Source organism: Galleria mellonella, unplaced genomic scaffold (assembly GCF_026898425.1).
Source record: "Galleria mellonella isolate WM207_F2 unplaced genomic scaffold, CSIRO_AGI_GalMel_v1 utg99, whole genome shotgun sequence".
Lineage (NCBI taxonomy): Eukaryota > Metazoa > Arthropoda > Insecta > Lepidoptera > Pyralidae > Galleria > Galleria mellonella.
Genome location: NW_026442184.1, coordinates 2212730 through 2232048, shown reverse-complemented (window position 1 = coordinate 2232048; position 19319 = coordinate 2212730). Strand labels below are relative to the sequence as shown.

Genomic DNA, 19319 nt, shown 5'->3' with positions numbered 1-19319 from the left:
TTATTCCACCAAGGTACTGCAATATGTTTGTGCCTCTTTGAAGTATTTGCACCGCTATTTGATAAGTTCCTACGTGGAACGGAACGTTCCACAGCTGTCAAAATAATTTTACAGAACCTATTGTAATTGTTTAAGGGTTCATTGACATCATACTCGAAATCCAAAAGTAATCGATTAACAGTTTCAGAATAAAGATCCCAATTAACGAGACGTAGGTTTATACGATTTAACAAAAGTTTATTAACTTCATCTATAGGAGCATGTTGTTCACCTGACGGAGTTGATGAAGAGTTCTTTGTGTTTATTTTAGTAAAAGTCGGCAGGTGATAACTTCCTAACGGATCATCATGAACCGACCACTCGCATTTTAATGATATGGATGGGGATACCATAGTTAAATCAAGGCCATTGGGTCTCCAAATATGAGAGCCAACAGTAGTAACTTGCTTATCATTTAATAGTACCAAATTACATTCATCTAAACAATCAAGAATGTCTTTACCTCTTGTATTAGTGGAGGTACAACCCCACATAGTATGATGTGCATTTAAATCTCCAGATATGATAGTGGGTTTAGGAAGAGACTCCAAAAAGAACTTAAATTTGGCTTTAGTAAAACTAGGTGTACTATTGGTAGGACAGTAAATACTGGCAACTGAATACCAAGAATTATTAACTTCAATACTAATAGCTATAGTTTGCAAAGAATTGTCGAAAAAAGAGTGAAGTTTTTTATATCTAATACTATTATGTATAATAATCGCTACTCCATTGTGGTTATTACCACAATCATTTCGTTCTATACAATAATCTTTAATTTTTAATTTGTAATGTGGTTTTAGCCAAGTTTCTGAGATGAGAGCAATGTGAATATGATGTTCATTTAAAAATTGTGTAAAAATATGTCGATTGCTCAGTAGGCTCTGAGCGTTCCACTGTATGATAGTTAATTGGTCTCGATTGAATTTTGTGAAATAGGTCTATTACCAAAAGTATCATATAACACATTCAAAACACTTTTAGTGTTAATAGATGTGTTCTTTGTGTTATGTAGTGAAATAAGTTTGATTATGCTTTCTATTAAAAGTGATAAACTCTTGTTATCAGAATTTAGAATTGAAATTAGGTCTACATTTTTTTTAGGTTTGTTACCCAGTTTAGGAAATATTTCAGTGCTAAGTATATCTCCAAAAGAAGCAGGTCTGAATTTAGATCTATTTTCAGCAATTTTCTTTTGTTTAACAGGGCATTGCGGTGATACACTTGTGTGATTTCCATTGCAGTGTACACAAATAGCGTTTTCCATTCCAGTTGTACAAGTTTTATAATTATGCTCACCTTAATCGACCATCACGTGTTGTAGGAGCTCTATGCCTGACATTAAATTCACGCATAGCTCAGTGCGTAGAGCACTTTTCTCTCTCGAAATCCATAAGTCGAGTGGGCCTGATGGTATTCCTCCAATTGTGCTTAGGACGTGCGCACCAGAGTTGGCTCCGGTTCTTACGCGTCTTTTTCGGCTTAGCTACTCATCGGGCATAGTCCCAAAGTTTTGGAAGACTGCTCTGGTGCATCCGATCCCTAAAAAGGGAGATCGCTCAGATCCAGCTAACTATAGGCCCATAGCTATCACTTCCTTATTCTCGAAGGTTATGGAATCCATCATTAACCGTCAACTGCTCCGGTACCTAGAAGAGCACCGGCTGATCTGTGATCGCCAGTATGGCTTTCGACAGGGACGTTCGGCCGGTGATCTTTTAGCTTACTTAACACACCGATGGGCAGTGGCAATCGAGAGTAAGGGAGAGGCCTTAGCAGTTAGTCTGGATATTGCGAAGGCCTTTGATCGGGTGTGGCATAGAGCGCTGCTTTCAAAGCTACCTTCATTTGGGTTGCCTGCGAGACTGTGCATTTGGGTCGCCAGTTTTCTCAAGGAACGTAGCATTAAGGTCGTAGTCGACGGTGCATGCTCTGATTTAAAACCTTTGAATGCTGGTGTCCCGCAAGGCTGTGTACTATCTCCGACTCTGTTTCTTCTGCATATCAATGATATGTTACAGATAAGTAATATTCATTGCTATGCGGACGACAGTACAGGAGATACATTATATACCGGTCATGCAAAGATCTCGCGGGCACATACCGATGAGTGCCGGAATAGACTTGTGTCTGAAATCGAAACTTCACTCCATCAAGTTTCGATCTGGGGTGAACAAAATCTTGTCCAATTTAACCCCAAAAAGACACAAGTCTGCGCGTTTACCGCAAAAAAGACGCCGTTTGTCGTATCTCCTCACTTTCAGGGCACTTCCCTTGATAAAAAGTCAAGTCTAGGAATTCTGGGCGTTGATATATCTTGCGACGTCCAGTTTTGCGGTCATCTGGAGGAGAAGGCTAAGATAGCTTCCAAAAAGTTAGGAGTGCTCAATAGGGTGAGACGATATTTCATGCCAGAACACCGCCTGAAATTATATAAAGCCCAAGTCAGGCCGCATATGGAATACTGTTCTCACCTGTGGGCAGGAGCGCCACAGTACCAACTCCTTCCGTTAGACCGCATTCAAAGTCGGGCGGCTCGAATTATCGATAGTCAACGCCTTACTGTCCGACTTGACCCATTGAAACTGCGCAGAGATGTTGCGTCTCTGTGCATCTTCTACCGAATTTATCATGGGGAGTGTTCTGAGGAATTGTTCGGATTGATACCTGCTGCTGATTTTCACCACCGTACAACCCGCCACAAACTAAAGTTTCATCCCAATCATCTGGACGAGTGGCGGTCTTCCACCGTGCGTTTTTCAAGGCACTTTCTTCCACGCACAACCATTCTTTGGAATCAACTTCCAGCAGCAGTATTTCCGAACCGATACGACAACATAACCTTCAAGAAAAGAGTATATTCCTTTTTAAAAGGCCGGCAGCACACCTGCAATGCCGCTGGTGTTGTGGGTGATCATGGGCGGCGGTAGTCACTTACCATCAGGTGAGCCGCATGCTCGTTTGCCCCCTGTGTTGTAAAAAAAAAAAAAAAAAAAAACCTTTGCAGATGCTGCAACGCTCAGAATTCTTACAGAATTTAGCTAAATGTCCATACCTCAAGCACCGGTAGCATTGTTTAACTGGTGGTATATATGGAGTGACATTGTGGCGCCAACCTCCAATATCCAGATATTCAGGTAATACAGATGCAGCAAAAGTAATTGTCACGGTTAGAGTTGGCTGTAACACATATCCATGAGTCAAGGTATTTTTTCTTAAAATTCTTTTAATAGCAATAATTTTCTTAGAACTCGATATCATAGTATATATTTTTTTATTAGATATATTTGTAGGTACATTTCTAATAACGCCTGTAACTTCTGTTGAAGAAGCAGGAATACTGGCCTTAAAATGGTAGTCATTTAAAAAAGTTTTATTATTTAAAAAAGCATTGGCTAAGTCTGGCTTTTGAAAGTATACTCCGATTTTGAATTTATTTATAGATCTAAGATAAGTTACCCCTTTATTAAATCGTTTTAAACAGGAGGAGAGTGAGAGCAAGTCTCTGGATCCAATGGTTTTCTGACTATCTGAGGATTCTACAAAGACAACAAATTCTGTCCCAGGGGATTCCTCGGGATATCTTCTAATATAATCTGTGACGTAGTAAGGTTTATACTTATCGGCCTTATCAATTTCAGATTCTGAGTCAGTAGAAGTATCTTCCGAATATATATCCTTGTCATTACAAGGTTCATGGTCTACATCACCTGAATCGTCATCTTTTTTTTTCCTTTTTCTACAACTGCGCTTCCCCATGAATGCTAATTATATTACTGTCGCTGAATTTAGTGAAAATATAATATTTTATTCAATAATAAGAATTGATAGAGATAGTTTTAATAAATTAATAAAAAAAATTTAAAAAACCCGCTTGTTCTTATTCGAGTTTCCCCTCGACCTAATGTGTCAGTATGTCAAAGTTGCGAATGACAATTCCAGGTGACAATGAAGTAACTGATTATTTTGACAGATTAATGCCAGCAATTTAACGGAAGACGACAGCTGTATAACTTAAATAATTTTGCCTCCCTAGTGATGTATGAAAACCGTAGAAATAAGCACAACTATCCTTAGTCTATGAAGAAAATCAAAGATTTTGGGGAAAAAATTTAACAAAAATGTCAAATCTTTTTTTATTTGTAACGCCCTGTTTAGATAGTCGGCAGTAATTTAAAAACTTTAAACTGTAGATATAGAATACTTTATGCTTTAAATATTTATTTTACTCTATATATTCTTCGTATACAAGAATTTGTCTAATTTATTTAGGTATAAGGTATAATTTACATAATAAGTATGTAAATATTTAGTTACTTTTTCACTACCTTAAATCTTTATTAAATAGCAAATTTGTATAAAATTGTCTGTATGAATATTTTATATGCAAGCTGTATTCTTTAAACTGTAATAATATTGCTACCGGTGTTGCAAATATTCATTATCGTCTGCTCCTAACATGAGGCGGATCGTATATATTGATTACAATTTTTGTTATATAAAGAAACATCTATTAGTATTGTCTCTTATCATAAATGTTTCCAATAGATATGGTAATTTTATATTATTATAGCTGTTGCTTTATACTATGCATATATTTTATATTTATTGTAATTGTTTTTATATGTAAGTACAGTATATAGTATACAGCATTTATAATGATACCTAAATGCAATGTAATCTGCATGGGCAGATTAGATAAATATAGAGGCTTAAAATCTTGGCATCTGTTAAATAACAAAGCTTTAGGTGTATGGGCGTTATAGTATATTCTGTAATATCTTTATGGATAGACAATGGTAGTCATTTATTTTTATTTTGGAATTTACAGATTACTTTATATTGTGAAAATAGAGTTTATTACGTACTTACTATTTATCTTTCCTAATGTTACTAGACTATGGAAATTACCTTGACTGTAATAATACACTATGCAACAATAACAATCCAATAGATTTATTAAAAGGATAAAATTTAGTTTCAAAGTTTGTACCTATAGACTAGATACGAGATCAACTCATGTGATGGCTTGGGGAATATTTATTTTTTATGCATGAAATTTTTACAGGCTTGATCCAATACTGATACAGAAAAGTCGACATCTTGTTTATTAATGCACATAGGAGGCTTTATCCGCAGTACCTAAAACAATAATTACTTGTTTATTATCTGCACAAAAAACGTATAAATGTTGTAAAGTAAAAAAAAAAAAAAAAATATGTTTACATTTCCATATCTGCCTCCTCGTCCAATTAATACTCCGAGATCTTTTGTAGTTTCATGAATATCGGAAACTTCTGATGCGCTCAATGGCTCTCTAGTACCTGGTTTGACAAATTCTATACCCAACATCAGACCCTTCCCTCTTACATCTCCAATTATTGGGTGCGTTTTTTGTAAATCCATCAGTTGTTCAATAAAATACTTTCCAACTACTTTGCAATTTTCTTGAAGTTTCTCGTCTTCAATGACCTGTGTAAAAATAAGATTAACATATGAATTATGTACAATAAAGATTTTACAATACAATCAATAATGCTTACATTATATGAATGACGCAAACGCATTCAATTTATTAAGTTCAATATTTATTATTATTATTTATTGTAGATCACGTAAATAAAAAAAAAAATACTCAAAACAGTAATTCTTAACTATCTACATCTAAAACAGCTTTAACTGCAAATTTCTTGTAATTGTTGTTTTATATTATTATTTCTACTATAATATTTTGAAGATTTCTACTTACCTCTAAAACAGCTTTACCAGCAGTCGATGCTAATGGATTGCCTCCAAAAGTGTTAAAGTAGTTGCCTTTGGTGTGAACTGCAGCTATTTCTTTAGTGGTTACCACTGCGGCCATTGGGAACCCATTGCCGATACCTTTAGCCATAGTGACTATATCTGGTATTACACCGTGTGTTTCGAAACCCCAAAATGCATCGCCTGTCCGACCAAATCCAGTTTGAACCTATTTGAAATACAGAAAAGAAAAATACATAAAATTTTTAAAATTTATTGTAATTATTAGTATCTTTTAATTTTCTATATATATAATTATTCTAGAAATTAATAACAATATCTATAAATTAATTGTTTTTAAATAATTGTGTACCTTTTATAATGTTAGTTAACAAACGTATTGCCTTCGTCAAAAGTAGAAAAATCGAAATGAAAGTGATTTTCATTGATTGTGATGAAGAAGAAATTGTGAAATGTTATAAAAGTTGAAAAAGCATGAAAAATATTTCAAATTATAATATAATAATTGATAGAAAGAAGTAGTTTCAAATTCTTACTTCATCTGCAACATACAGCCCACCGTTTTCTTTGACCAATTGTTGTGCTTTCCGTAAATAACCTTTTGGGAATTGAACTGTTCCGTTTACACCCTGTATAGATTCAGCAAATATCGCTGCAACTCCTCCTGTAGGTATCGAATGTGATATTAGCTGAAAATAAAGAAAATATATTTTAATTCTGTCGAAGCATTGTTAGCTTGGAATTTTGTAATTCCTTTGAGATACATCTTTTGAATAAAAAAAAATATATGGTTTAAAAAAAAAAGACCTATGCATATGGTTTATCAGAAAGAAAATTAGAAGATCGATAATATGCATATGATAGTCCTGGTTTTGTTTATTATGTAGATACAGTAAGCGCTTGCATTTAAATGTACAATACTTGATTAAAATTTGTATGAAACAATTGATACCTCGTTCAGCTGGTGAACATATTTATCGGAGGTAACACAGTCTCCGGGACAGGAACAGGCACCTGGCACTTGCGATATAGAATCCCTGCATCCACCCCAGATTCCTCTAAACGGATCTGGTAACATCGCCTGCCAAATAGGTTAATAAATTTTATTAGTTCTGAAAAAAAATCTTCATGGAAGCCGTTTTTATTAAGACCACAAAGAAAGTTTGTATAAAATTTGAAGTTTATAATTAGGTACTTTGTCTTTACAATAAGGCATCGAAATTCTAAAGTTCATCAGTAGTTATTTGCATTTTTCATAGGTAATAATAATAAGTTCGTTGGATCAATTTTAATGCTTTCAATACGGATTTTTTTATACAACTTAGAATGGCAAACAAGCTGACGGCCCACCTGATGGAAAGTGGTAACCGTCGCCTATAGACATGAGCAGTACCATGGACATAACAGAGTATACTGTTTCGCCCATGATACCTCCCACGCGTTGCTATTCCTGAGGACTCAGGTGTTATTCCTCTGTACACAGTAAATTCACGCCATATCCCAGCCCTTCAAACCAAAACACAGCCATGCAAACACAACTGCTTCACGGTTGAAACTAGAATGGGACAGAGGTACCCAAGCAATCGAATTTTGTACAAAGTCTCCCTCTGGATAAATGTCTATGTTTTGTATAAAATATTTGAAAAACATATAGGTACAAAGTTAGAAACTGCACATAGGTGATTTAATAATGATTATTTAATTGTTCTAAATATTTGTTGTCTTATAGAGTGGTTGAAAGTTACTTACGTGATGATATCCTGCAGGCGTTGGCACTGGAAGTCTGTAACATTGTGTCCCAGTAAGTCCTACTAAAGAGCTAGAATATCCATGATAACTGCTTTGCAGCGAGATGATATCGTTGTTGCCCGTGTAGGTTTTGGCGAGAAGAGTCGCCAAGTCGTTAGCCTCTGTACCACTATTTACAAGATACACCACCTGTATTTAACAAATTAATATAAAATTAATACAGCTTATAAACGCTTGCAATAGCAGAAATATTATTCAGGCAGCTCGCTTAATTCCTTGACCGTAAAAATACCACCAAAGTAACCCTAGAGGGAGACTTTGTACAAAAAACGTTTGCTTGGGCACCTCTGTCCCATTCGTATTTCAACCGTAAAGCAGTTGTGTTTGCATGGCTGTGTTTCGGTTTGAAGGGTGGAATATGGCAGTGAATTTATAAGATACAGAGGAACCCGAGTCCTCAGGAATGGCAACGCATGAGGGGTATCATGGGCGAAACAGTATACTCTGTTATGTGGTACTGCTCATGTCTATAGGCGACGGTTACCACTTTCCATCAAGTTGGCCGTTAGCTTAGTTGTGATTCTAAGTTGCATAAAAAAAAAGTAATGTTAATAAAAATATATTTTTTTTAAATTGTGAAACTATCTACGGACCTTTAAATCACCAGGAAATTTTGATATTAATTTTTCTACATACTCGTAGAATTTTGGATTCCGATAAATGCTGGTCGTGTGCCATAATGTGTTGATTTGTTCTTGCATAGCAGCAACGACCTTTCTAAAATAAAAACGAATATATATAATTAATTATATAGATAAATAATTAATGAAAAGGAAATGGAAAGTTTTATATTGCGTTTTTAAGAAGGGATGGGGGTATGGATGTGTCATGACCATCTCAAAATTTGATCGGAGCATCTAGTTTTGCTCAAAAATATCTCTACGAGTACATAATGCATCTTTTTTTAAGGTTCCCTTTAAAAAATAATCTTAAATACGTTAACGCATACTGTAAATTGTAAAAGCTGATGGAAATAGCAATCATTTATATATTGAATGTCTTTTGTGGTTTTCAACCTAGTTAGGATCTTGACTGTACTTTATTTTTATGACACTTCATAAGTTCGTCAGTGGTAAACCGTTTTTTATCTGAAAGGATATACTTACATATTAATGTCATAGATATTTTATAAAAATTGTTTAGTTTGAAAATAAAAATAACTAATTTTGCTACAATCGGAATAGTTTTCTTTTGTAAGACCCAATCTTCAATTTTTCTTCTGCCTTAAGAATTTTAGTTGTCAGCATATCTTTTTTATAACTTACGGATGGCAATGTCCCACGGAGACTGTAACGATACCCGCAAACAGATCAAGATATCTTCTTCCTTCGTGGTCGTACAGCCATTGCATATGACCTTGGTGTATTAAAACAGGCTTTTTATAAAAATTACTTAGTATGGGCGGCACATTTTCGGACTTTACTTTGTCAGTCTTTTGGAATATGGGCCCCTGAAATTAGATTATTACAGTTAAGCCGAGCTCAGGAAAGTGATCCTACAGCAAAATACAATTTATTCTAAACTGTAATCGCTAATAATGTAATTAATTTGGTTTCTTATGATTTATTGTATTCTCGAAAATGCATAATCATATGAATCCTTAGAATCATCGTCACCATTATGTCAGCTGTTAGCCGTCCTCTGCTGAATATACAGGCCTCCCCAATAAAACGGGATTTGCCAGTAGTTGCCACACTTGGCAAGCGGGTTGGCAACCATAGTTAGAATCCTTTAAATGTTACATAAAGTTAATACATTCAACTTTACTTTTTTAATTAATTATAAAAACTAAAATTCTTACTTTGTACACGTTGGGTTTAAAATCACATTGCGGTATTTTTAAACTACTGCTGTATCGACGAACGGTGACACCATGGATGTATCTCAACGCTGGAAATAAGGTAATCAATCATTACTATAATACGAGTAGGTAAGTATAAGTTTGAATTGAAATAAAGTTAGATGTAAATAACTTGAACATTCAAATATCTATTAACCCAAACTACAGTATGGTACGGATTATTATGCGCCTGTGCAAAACTACAGGGATAAAAATAATTAATTGTTGTATAAAATAATCAATATAACTATATAACTATGATAACTATGCGAATATAAAAAAGCGATACATGTTCTGTTCAAACATGTTTACAAACAGGTATTAAAATTTTGAAGCCAGTGTAGCACCAACTTTAAAAGCTTATAGTGTTTTAACAAACTTCGCTCACTTCTCGATAATATGTAGGTTTTAGCAGTACCAGAGGAGCGTTTTTTTTTACAATGGCTTATAATGGAATGGTAACCCTGTTTACACTACCGGTATATGCTGGCGGGGCACAAGTGAGTGGTGATAGGTGAGAATGAATAGGCAGGTCAGTTGGCCCATCGTGATGAATATATCTGGAATTCAGTACAATGGTTTCCAGGGGGAACCACGTGGAGGTCGACCTGACAGAGTATATTGCTAGCAATTTAACTAGTAGTCCACATTACTAACAATCCCTTCCCCCCTCGGCGGAGTGTTGTATGATGTGGACTAGCTAATGAGTATCGTTACGGATGATAGGTCAGGATGAAGTTGAGTCATATGTCCCATTTGTAGGAATTAACCATGACGTTGTTTGTGGGAGGTCGCATGGAATCTGGACCCAATGGCAATGGAATAGTCTGTAGGGGGGGAGGGTCGACCTTCATCTGATCTTGCTAGAAACTATCGTAGAGGATGATGGTACAGTAGTCGTGGCAATCCAACTAGCCTGACATCATTTTCACTTATCATCATTCACTAGGGGAAGAAGAGATTGTTAAAAATAGATACTAGCGCCCTATTATTAGTAATATACTGTGTCAAGTCGACTTTCAAGCAATTTTTCCATCATGCTTAATCACTTTTGAATTCTTCACGATGGCCAGCTGACCTGCTTTCACCCTCACCTATCATCCTTCACTGGTGCCCAGCCAGCTTAAAGCAATAAAATCGCTAACGGCATTGTCATTCGATTTTTGTCCCATAAAAATAACACCATTGATTAAGAGGATAGCATTTAAGTAAGATCTTCAAGTGTCTGATCGTGTCACGTGGCTTTTAAATTTGTTTATAGACAATTAATTACGCAGTTATTTATTTACACTTTCCTACACTTTTAATTAAAATTAATGAATTTGATTAAAAAATTAATAATCACCTCTATTCGCCATTAAAAATTTAATCGGACACACTGTTTCCACGGACTAAATGGAACTGTTTTAGGTTTAATATTTGAATTTGAATTATCAACAAAGATGACACGGCGATGACCTATTCAAATGTTAGCATAAATACAAACTAAGTCAGTCCGGTTAAATTACAGCGATTTATTAGTGCGGGTATTATACTAAGCGTTTCCCTTGTTTCCGCTCGCGTGGAATTCTCTACTTATAAACTCAGAATCGAAAAATTTATTTGATTTGAGTTTCCTTAATTATAAAATACTATAACGACATTATTGGGAGATAAACAAATCCTTAGTGATATAATCGCTTATCATCAGGCGGGTCGTATGTTTGTTTACTACCTAGACTGTGTAAAATATACGATATTGTACGAATAATTAGTGAGATCCTAATATGAAAGGAGTTCTTAGTATTTGAAGTTACTCTATGTGATTGATATCAAGGTTAAACGTTTGAACCAATTTTTATTCTATCTATTGCATTATTAACTTAATTTTTATTAAATAAAAAAAAATCTGTTTATCAATACAAGACCAAATATTATAAGAAAAAAAAAAACTCTATGTTCTTATGCTTAGAAGTGTATTTTTTACGAATTTGCATACTACTTCACCTACTGTTTATTGCGCATTTTATACCAGGACAGTTCAAATATTTGCTTCCCCAATATCTCTATTTAAATTAATTTACATATTTTAGACCTATACTATTCGTGTATTTAAGAAAACAATATATTTAATTATTTAAATCATGCATTTTATTACATCATAGAAGTACCACATATCTGTAGGAAGCGTTTCACCTCTTCTTTTTTAATGCGAACAGCTAAGGAATGGAATATACTTCCTGTTTTCTTGTTTTCGGGGGGAAATAATCTGGGATTCTTAAAGTCGATGATGGATCGATGATAAGCCTGCGGCTTACCTGACGGTAACTACCGCCGCCCAATATTACCTACAACACCAAAAGCATTGCAGGTGTGCTGCCGGCCTTTTAATATAATAAGTTCTAATTCGTTCGGTGCTAGATGGCGTTGAGTGAAAAGGAATGTTCTATTTATCTGCGATTAAAAATATAAAATTACAGTCAACCTCTGTACGTTACAGACAATAACAAAAATAATGTAACATTTAATATATGATAAATAAATCTGTTAACTAGGTAACTGATTGCGTTTTGCATTTCAAACAGCATAATTACTATAGGTAGCCTTTTGGTGAAGGGGTCACGCGCTGGTAGATATAGGCAATTGAATATATCGATATGCGTATAATTTTCTATTAAATTTAAATGTACAAATAAATGGACTATATGAACATAATGTTATGAAGAAAAATTTGCCTAAGAGTCAGAGGCACGCCCAATTCCACCCCTCATATTTTCCCCCACTAGACTTTGAGTACAACCCTGCCTAAGGGCCTTAAGAAGGGTGTGCACGTAGCCGTACGCCTCCTGAGCTGACAGGGTGAGACGTCCAGGTCCTACAACCAACATTAACCAAAAAGAGCAGAGGCCTACCCTACAATACCTACAAGGTGACCCGTCCCCGGATCTTGGTTCCTTTAGAAACGGAAACGCTGCGATTCGATAAATACGCCTCGAGGTACGTCGTGCGATTTTAGTAGATAAAAATTCCACACACTCCTTTTGCCCTCCTTGTAGCAGTTGGAATGAATAAAAATAATATAATAGAATATAAAAAGCTACATATATATCTTATAATAATATGTAACTTCCAAATACATACACCAATGTTTATATCATATAACAAATATCAGTTAAAACACGAAAATAAGTTTTAAAAAGAATATTACATGCACCAAATTTACATTACTAAACAAACGTCATTTGTTCCTATTACACGTATCGTTACGATGCCTATTTACAAATTGGGTAGGTAATTGCTATGAGATAATGCGATAAGGTCTTTTTTAAATAGATAATAATGGAATGGATAATAATAACCTCGCATGCGCTATCGGTAAACATTGGAGGGATACCAGTAAAAAATTATAAATGAAGATGTCCCCCTGTCCTGAACTCATATGAGTGACTATCCCCTGACACGTCTTTCTGGCACCCTTGGGCGTATGTCACAATCCATCGGTAAGACTCGATACTTTGTCGCTCGTCTCCTACGACCTTGGAGTGCCATCCGTAGTCGCTCATGTACGCGGTCGGTGAAGCTGTAAAGGCCATCTGCGGCCAACAGTCAGCTTAGTAGGCCTATCTTAATTAATCCTCTAGGAATTTATCACAATAACTTTTAGGAGGAAATATGCTTTTAATTGTAATTCCAAATAGAGATGTTTTAATTTTACATAACTATCGTCATCGTTTACATTTGTTATATAGTTTTGTGTGTATATCGTACGTAATACTATTATGATGAATGCTTAAATATAGTTATAATAATAACGAACTAACCATTATTTACTTTGTAATAATTTATCTTTTAAGAACAATTTATTATGCATTTTTAAAATCAATTAACAGTTTATGCACTTTTTTAAGCACTTTAGTTAAAATGAGTAGATGTATAAAAAGTTTAAGTTATCACTATATAGTTAAAATCAGTTACATTTTAATTAAAGATAAATGGAATAGCGTATAAATGAATAAATAACGACGGATAATGGGATGGGACGGAAAAAACTATTTACATATATATATATATATATATATATATATATATATATATATATATATATATATATATATATATATATATATATATATATATATATATATATATATATAAAATTTTAAGGTTTTGTTTAAATATCAGACAAGTTAGTCTTCATTCATTTTTTATTTTAGTCTTCATTCAAACGAGTGGTATTTTTTATTTATAAAATTAATGATTGTTCTATAAGCTTACCTATATTTTATGTAAATAGAGCTCAACGTAAATTTTACGTTTAGATAAAGGTTAATTTACGGTTTTATTTTATCGGTTTTTATTGTTTACTAATTGTAATAGTCACATCACTAGTGACAAAATACTCCACGTCAATCGAGTTGGAGAAAGAAAATTGGCATTTTGCCTCGAGTTACTTTTTGCCGATAGTACGTTTGTTGTACCAAGTGAATGGTTTTTATTTCACTCTGATACTAACCTTTGTTTTATCTAGTTAAAACTATTAGGATATTTATTAAATCAACATGAAATTGTTATATTTAACATTCCTGGTGCTACCTGCGGCTTTACTCTGCTTCCAGAGTGGTGAGTATCTGTTTAAATTAATTTTTTATTAATGAAAGTGATCCAACTAAGGACGTGGCACAGAATATCTTGAGATTTTTGAGTGGAATTCGTTATTTGAATTGTAGCAATTCATTTTAAAGATTTAGTTTTATTATATCAGTACTTGGATGTAAGACAATTTAACCTACTTTCATTATTATAAAGTAATTTCTTCAGGTACAATTTGATACCATCATCGATAGCATCATAATGAGGCATATGCTCTCCATCTGATCAAGCCAGAAAACACAGGAATTGTATTTTTTTTTTAATAAAATTTACAAAATCCTTTAATTAGAAAGTAGTGGCCTCTCTATCCACTTTAGAATCACTATAGATACATAGATATATTTCTATGTATATACCATTAGAAATTAAAAAAAAGTATATTTAATAAAAGAAATATAATGCTTTAGAGCAATCTATAAATAATACAAGTATTTATGTGGCTATAAAATCATAAATTCAACATATGGGAAGAATCTCTCTGTATAAAAAGTAATAAAAAATGTAAATCTTTACAATATTAAAAGCTACTTGGCTTTTAATTTGGCCATTTCATATATCCTCATTACCCAGACAGAGAGTGCCTATCAATTTGTGGTAAATATGATTTTATATGAAATGAAATGAGATTTATTCATAAAAAATATAAGTGTAGTTTCTTAAGTTTACTAATATAATTATTATAATTTGAAATGGGACCATAGTTGTGGTTTTAGAACTGGGCTCCTAAATAGGTTAATATGGGACCTGTGTTAAGGGGTCACAGCTCCAATCCTCTTTAGTATTATAATAAAATTAATTAATTAAAAAAAAAACATTATCTGCAATATTTTCTAAGTTTTAAAACCTATTATTTTGCAAGACAAGCATCTGTTTTTATTTTTTTCTGTTTATTATGTTACAATTGAAGGTTTAAAAAGTATTTATTTATTTATAATATGTATACATATTGTGACAACCTATGAAGTGTACTATGAAACCACAAGTATTTTGTGATGACCCTGGTGATTTTCATTCCTATAAGTGATTGACATAAAAGACCAGTTTGTAATTTGTAGTGGTATATTTTTTTTTATTACAGCTAACACAATATTAGCCAGAGCAGAAGAAGATGAGCTTGATGATGTAGTAGATATTGAAGGTGAAGACAACCAGGTGGTAGGAGAAGATGCCCTCGGTGATGATGATGACTCTGTGGTCAAGTCCTCGCAAGATGTAGACACAACTATTTTATTCACCAAACCAGTTCCTAACTATGGAGACAATGCATTTGGTAAAAATTTTTTTTTAATTATAATTTTTAAGATTATTTACAGGAGCTAAAAGAATTAATTTTATTTCCATTTTTGGATTATTCTAGCAAATACTCTGGTCTCTTTACATTATAATGTCTAATTATTTTTTGTATCTAAAAGTTGTTTGAATCCTTATTTAATTCTATTATATAAATGTCAAAGTATGTTTGTTTGTTTATTACTTTTTACCACTTTTAAGAATTCAATCAATCATCATGAAGTTTAGTAAACACATAGTATTTGGAATGAATAAGGACACTGGCTACTTTTTGTCCCAGTAAATCTTATATGTCCTGTACACATAGATAGTGGCATTGGTTAAACTGGTATGAAATAAAAGAAAAAGTGTTATTAAGGGATTAGTTTTTTAATGCTTTTAATTTGTGTGCTGTAAGTAATGTAAAATTATCTATCTATTTATCTAATGTATATAAAAATAGTATAAAAAAGATCATTTCTTGCCCAAACAAAATGTTTAAATTGCATGGTCTTTCAGTTTGTCGTGTAAGCTATTTGTGTAAATTGTTAATCTTAAATGTATTTTTGCATGCTATCACGTTGTTAGCTAAGCAGGAATGTTCTTTGACTAATCTAACATCTTTTACTTTACCGTGTTTAAGCAAATAAAGATTATTATTATTATTATGGATATTCACTAAGTATTCATGCCTAAAATTCCTTGAAGGTTGTACTAAGGTTATAATAACAAATTAATTCTATTTCCAGATCTACAAGCTGGCTATCCAGTTGAATTCCTTGTTGGTTTTGTCAACAAGGGTGTTGAAGATTACATCGTGGAATCAATGGAGGCATCCTTCAGATATCCTATGGACTACACATACTACATCCAGAACTTCACTGCTCTGCCATACAACCGGGAGGTGAAGCCGAAACAAGAGGCCACATTTGCATATTCTTTCATTCCCAACGAGGCCTTTGCGGGCCGACCGTTCGGTTTGAATATCCAGCTGAACTACAAGGATGCTAGTGGCAATTTCTACCAGGTATTGTTAACTGTTTAATTTCCTACATTGATTCTTATAAATTAAATTTTAATGAAATTATGTTTTAATGTAAATTACAAACAAATAAAATTTAAATGAAGTACAAAACATAAATTAAAAATAATACATATTCTTTATATATTTATTTTGCAATTTTTTTTTTAATAATTGTTTTATTTAATTAATTTGTTGACACCTATATCTTAAGTCTTATTGTGTATCAATCAAAATTATTATTATTATACCACTACTATGAGTGTTTGAAGAGCTTTGTAAGCCATTTACTTATTTCTCCTTTTGCACACGTTAAAATATGCATACAGGTCAGACTTAATGCCTGATGCAATTCTTTACCACTCAACCATTACACTAAAAGGGAGAGTAAAATTGGTGCATTCGGTTAAATTAATTTATAAATGAAACAAATATTTTGATACATAACAACAATGATATGTATGTATTAAACATACATTTTAAAAAGAATGAATATTTAGTACCTATAATATAAAAATTATATGCACATAAATCACATATAAATACTATATATAAATAATTATAAGTGATACATATTATTATAATAAACATGTTATGACTAATAATGTAATAATATAAATTGAGTTTTTCTTTATTGTAGTAATTTGAAGTAATGTTTGCAGAGAGACTTATCTATTCTAATCACAAAGATTTTGAATGTGACTTGTGTTCATTATTGTAATACAATTTATATGTTTTCCAACAGGAGGCTGTGTACAATCAGACAGTGAACATAGTGGAGGTATCAGAAGGTCTGGACGGTGAGACATTCTTCCTGTACGTGTTCCTGGGTGCAGCAGCTGTATTAGCGCTAGTACTCGGTCAGCAAGCTCTCTCGTCGCTCGCCCGCCGCCGTTCTCCGCGACCCGCTCAACGGCCGCTCGAGACAGGCACCGCTAACGATGTAGACTACGACTGGTTGCCCAAGGAAGTCGTCAATCAACTCAGTGAGTCTACTATTTTATATCATACTAGCTGTAACATGCAGATTGATTTATACTAAATTAGGATAAAGAGCATGGATTGTGCCAAAGTCAGAAAAGCCTTTTTTTATATAACTTAGAATGGCAAACAAGCTGATGGTTCACCTGATGGAAAGTGGTAACTGTCGCCTATAGACATGAGCAGTACCATGGACATAATAGAGTATACTGTTTCACCCATGTTACTCCCCATACATTATTATTCCTGAGGACTCAGGTGTTAATCCTCTGTACCCTGTAAATTCACAACATATTCCACCCTTCAAACTGAAACACAGCCATGCAAACTTCATGTAACTGTCAACTTTCATTAAAATTTGTAGCATATATTCAGATATGTTCGTAAATTTTTACATATTTTTATTTTTACAAATGATAAATAGGTAATACTGGTCTCTCAAACATTATTTTTGAATTTTTGTAATAAAATTGCATATTGGAATATTATATTGACTTGATTTAAATTTATTTACAGAAAAATCTCCCAGAACGCCAAAACAATCACCACGCGCCAGGAAAGCTAAGAGATCAGCTGGCGATGATTAATTTTAGAGTTCGCGTATTACTGAGAACACAAAGCACTAACGCCAGGTTGCGTTTTGAGTGCGTGTGATGCGATTAAAATAAGGATAGACCCATTATTGACGATGATTAGTATAATTAGAGAATTATAATACAGTGTATTATAATTCTCGCATTTCAATGATAATTAATAATGTTAAAAAGTAGATAATAATTCTATTTATGAAAAGGGATCAACTTTTTTTTTTTTTTGTTGTAACATATTCGAATAAGGAAGTATAGAAATAAACTATGACTTTTTTTTTATTTGTGTGATTGCAATATTGAAGAAAATTGTAAATAAATACTGTGAATATTCAGTGTGTGAAAAATATCAAAGAAATGCACAATTATTAAGGTCTATTCTTATTTTAATTGAGTTGCTGTGTAACAGACTGTGTGGTTTGTAGTTGCTAAGTGTGTGTGGGAGTAAATTATGGAACAAATAGTGTTGAGAACTTTCTACCAACATGTGCGAATACAAGAAGACATTATTTAATAAAATGTTACATTTTTATTACTTTATTTTTAATTTTTTTTTTTATTATTATTATTATATGTATTTTCCTATTATTCAGTGGATATGTTATATGAAATAGGATAGAAGTGTAAAAGCTAAGAGTAAAACCTCTTTATTCACGGGGTATATGTTCGTAAATATGCCGCGAATACAGAAACCATGACCACTTATACAGCGGCCATAGCATTTGACAAGATATTTAGGCGTAGTTACAAGGTCTATTTTATTGTCTTATTAGTCCATTTACCGAAGCACAGAGTATACTGTAACATTATTAATGAGTACCGATTACATCCGCAAATATAGAACACAATAGGTCACAATTTTTTAAAAATAAATTAATAAATGAAGTATGAATTTAATTAAAAAAAAGTTTCTCATATGTTTTATTGTATCCTATAAGTAAAAATAGTATAGTTACGTAGCGATTACTTATCACTATAAGTATAGTGTTTAAAATCCATTTATATACAGACAAGGGCAGTTTTTTTTTTTTTTATTCGCATCAAATATAGATTTATCACTTTATCGCTGGGTGAGAATCGCATTTAGAACAAGTTGCAAAATCTTTGTAATAGCAAAATTATATTTAATCTATGGTGAGAATTGAATTATGTAATAATAGTAGATTTTAAATTTCTTAAATATATCCTTTATCTATCGTTTGGAGATATTAGACAGGATTACAGAGCAAGTAATCACTGCGTAGCACATAAATGAAGATCGCAGGTATTATCCTTAATCTATGGACATAAAATATACTTTTAACAATGATTTTTAAAAAATTATACAGATCTAGAGGTTAATATTATATAACAGCCTCTATGAATTGATGGCTAAGCAAGT

At 33.0% G+C, this 19319-nt stretch overlaps 2 protein-coding genes and 1 long non-coding RNA gene across 3 annotated transcripts; 2 read left to right on the top strand and 1 right to left on the bottom strand.

Moving 5' to 3' along the window:
- Positions 1 to 19: 19 nt before the first annotated feature.
- On the top strand, positions 20 to 3908 carry LOC128202473 (uncharacterized). The gene is made up of 3 exons (XR_008253802.1): positions 20 to 211; positions 3047 to 3244; positions 3681 to 3908. It is a non-coding gene; the product is annotated as an uncharacterized LOC128202473 (long non-coding RNA).
- A 1059-nt stretch (positions 3909 to 4967) lies between these two features.
- Positions 4968 to 10942, bottom strand: LOC113521324 (alanine--glyoxylate aminotransferase 2, mitochondrial). The gene is made up of 10 exons (XM_026906837.3): positions 10797 to 10942; positions 9413 to 9501; positions 8877 to 9061; positions 8205 to 8328; positions 7552 to 7740; positions 6755 to 6883; positions 6339 to 6491; positions 5789 to 6010; positions 5266 to 5511; positions 4968 to 5181 (listed from the first exon to the last, which is right to left on the bottom strand). Exons 1-10 carry the CDS (start codon positions 10807 to 10809, stop codon positions 5080 to 5082), a joined length of 1452 nt encoding a protein of 483 aa, XP_026762638.2. The 5' UTR covers positions 10810 to 10942; the 3' UTR covers positions 4968 to 5079.
- A 2898-nt stretch (positions 10943 to 13840) lies between these two features.
- On the top strand, positions 13841 to 18478 carry LOC113521234 (translocon-associated protein subunit alpha). The gene is made up of 5 exons (XM_026906702.3): positions 13841 to 14050; positions 15159 to 15350; positions 16099 to 16376; positions 17116 to 17356; positions 17868 to 18478. Exons 1-5 carry the CDS (start codon positions 13990 to 13992, stop codon positions 17936 to 17938), a joined length of 843 nt encoding a protein of 280 aa, XP_026762503.1. The 5' UTR covers positions 13841 to 13989; the 3' UTR covers positions 17939 to 18478.
- Positions 18479 to 19319: the final 841 nt, after the last annotated feature.

Bases quoted from the DNA above. Each gene is read 5' to 3' on its own strand.
- LOC113521324 (XM_026906837.3), bottom strand. The intron at 9,062-9,412 runs GTAAGAATTTTA...ATCTAATTTCAG, and splicing joins TTAAACCCAACGTGTACAAA to GGGCCCATATTCCAAAAGAC. The intron at 5,182-5,265 runs GTAAACATATTT...TTATTGTTTTAG, and splicing joins GAGGAGGCAGATATGGAAAT to GTACTGCGGATAAAGCCTCC.
- LOC113521234 (XM_026906702.3), top strand. From the start codon at position 13,990: ATGAAATTGTTATATTTAACATTCCTGGTGCTACCTGCGGCTTTACTC. The intron at 15,351-16,098 runs GTAAAAATTTTT...TTCTATTTCCAG, and splicing joins CTATGGAGACAATGCATTTG to ATCTACAAGCTGGCTATCCA. The intron at 17,357-17,867 runs GTGAGTCTACTA...ATTTATTTACAG, and splicing joins GGAAGTCGTCAATCAACTCA to AAAAATCTCCCAGAACGCCA.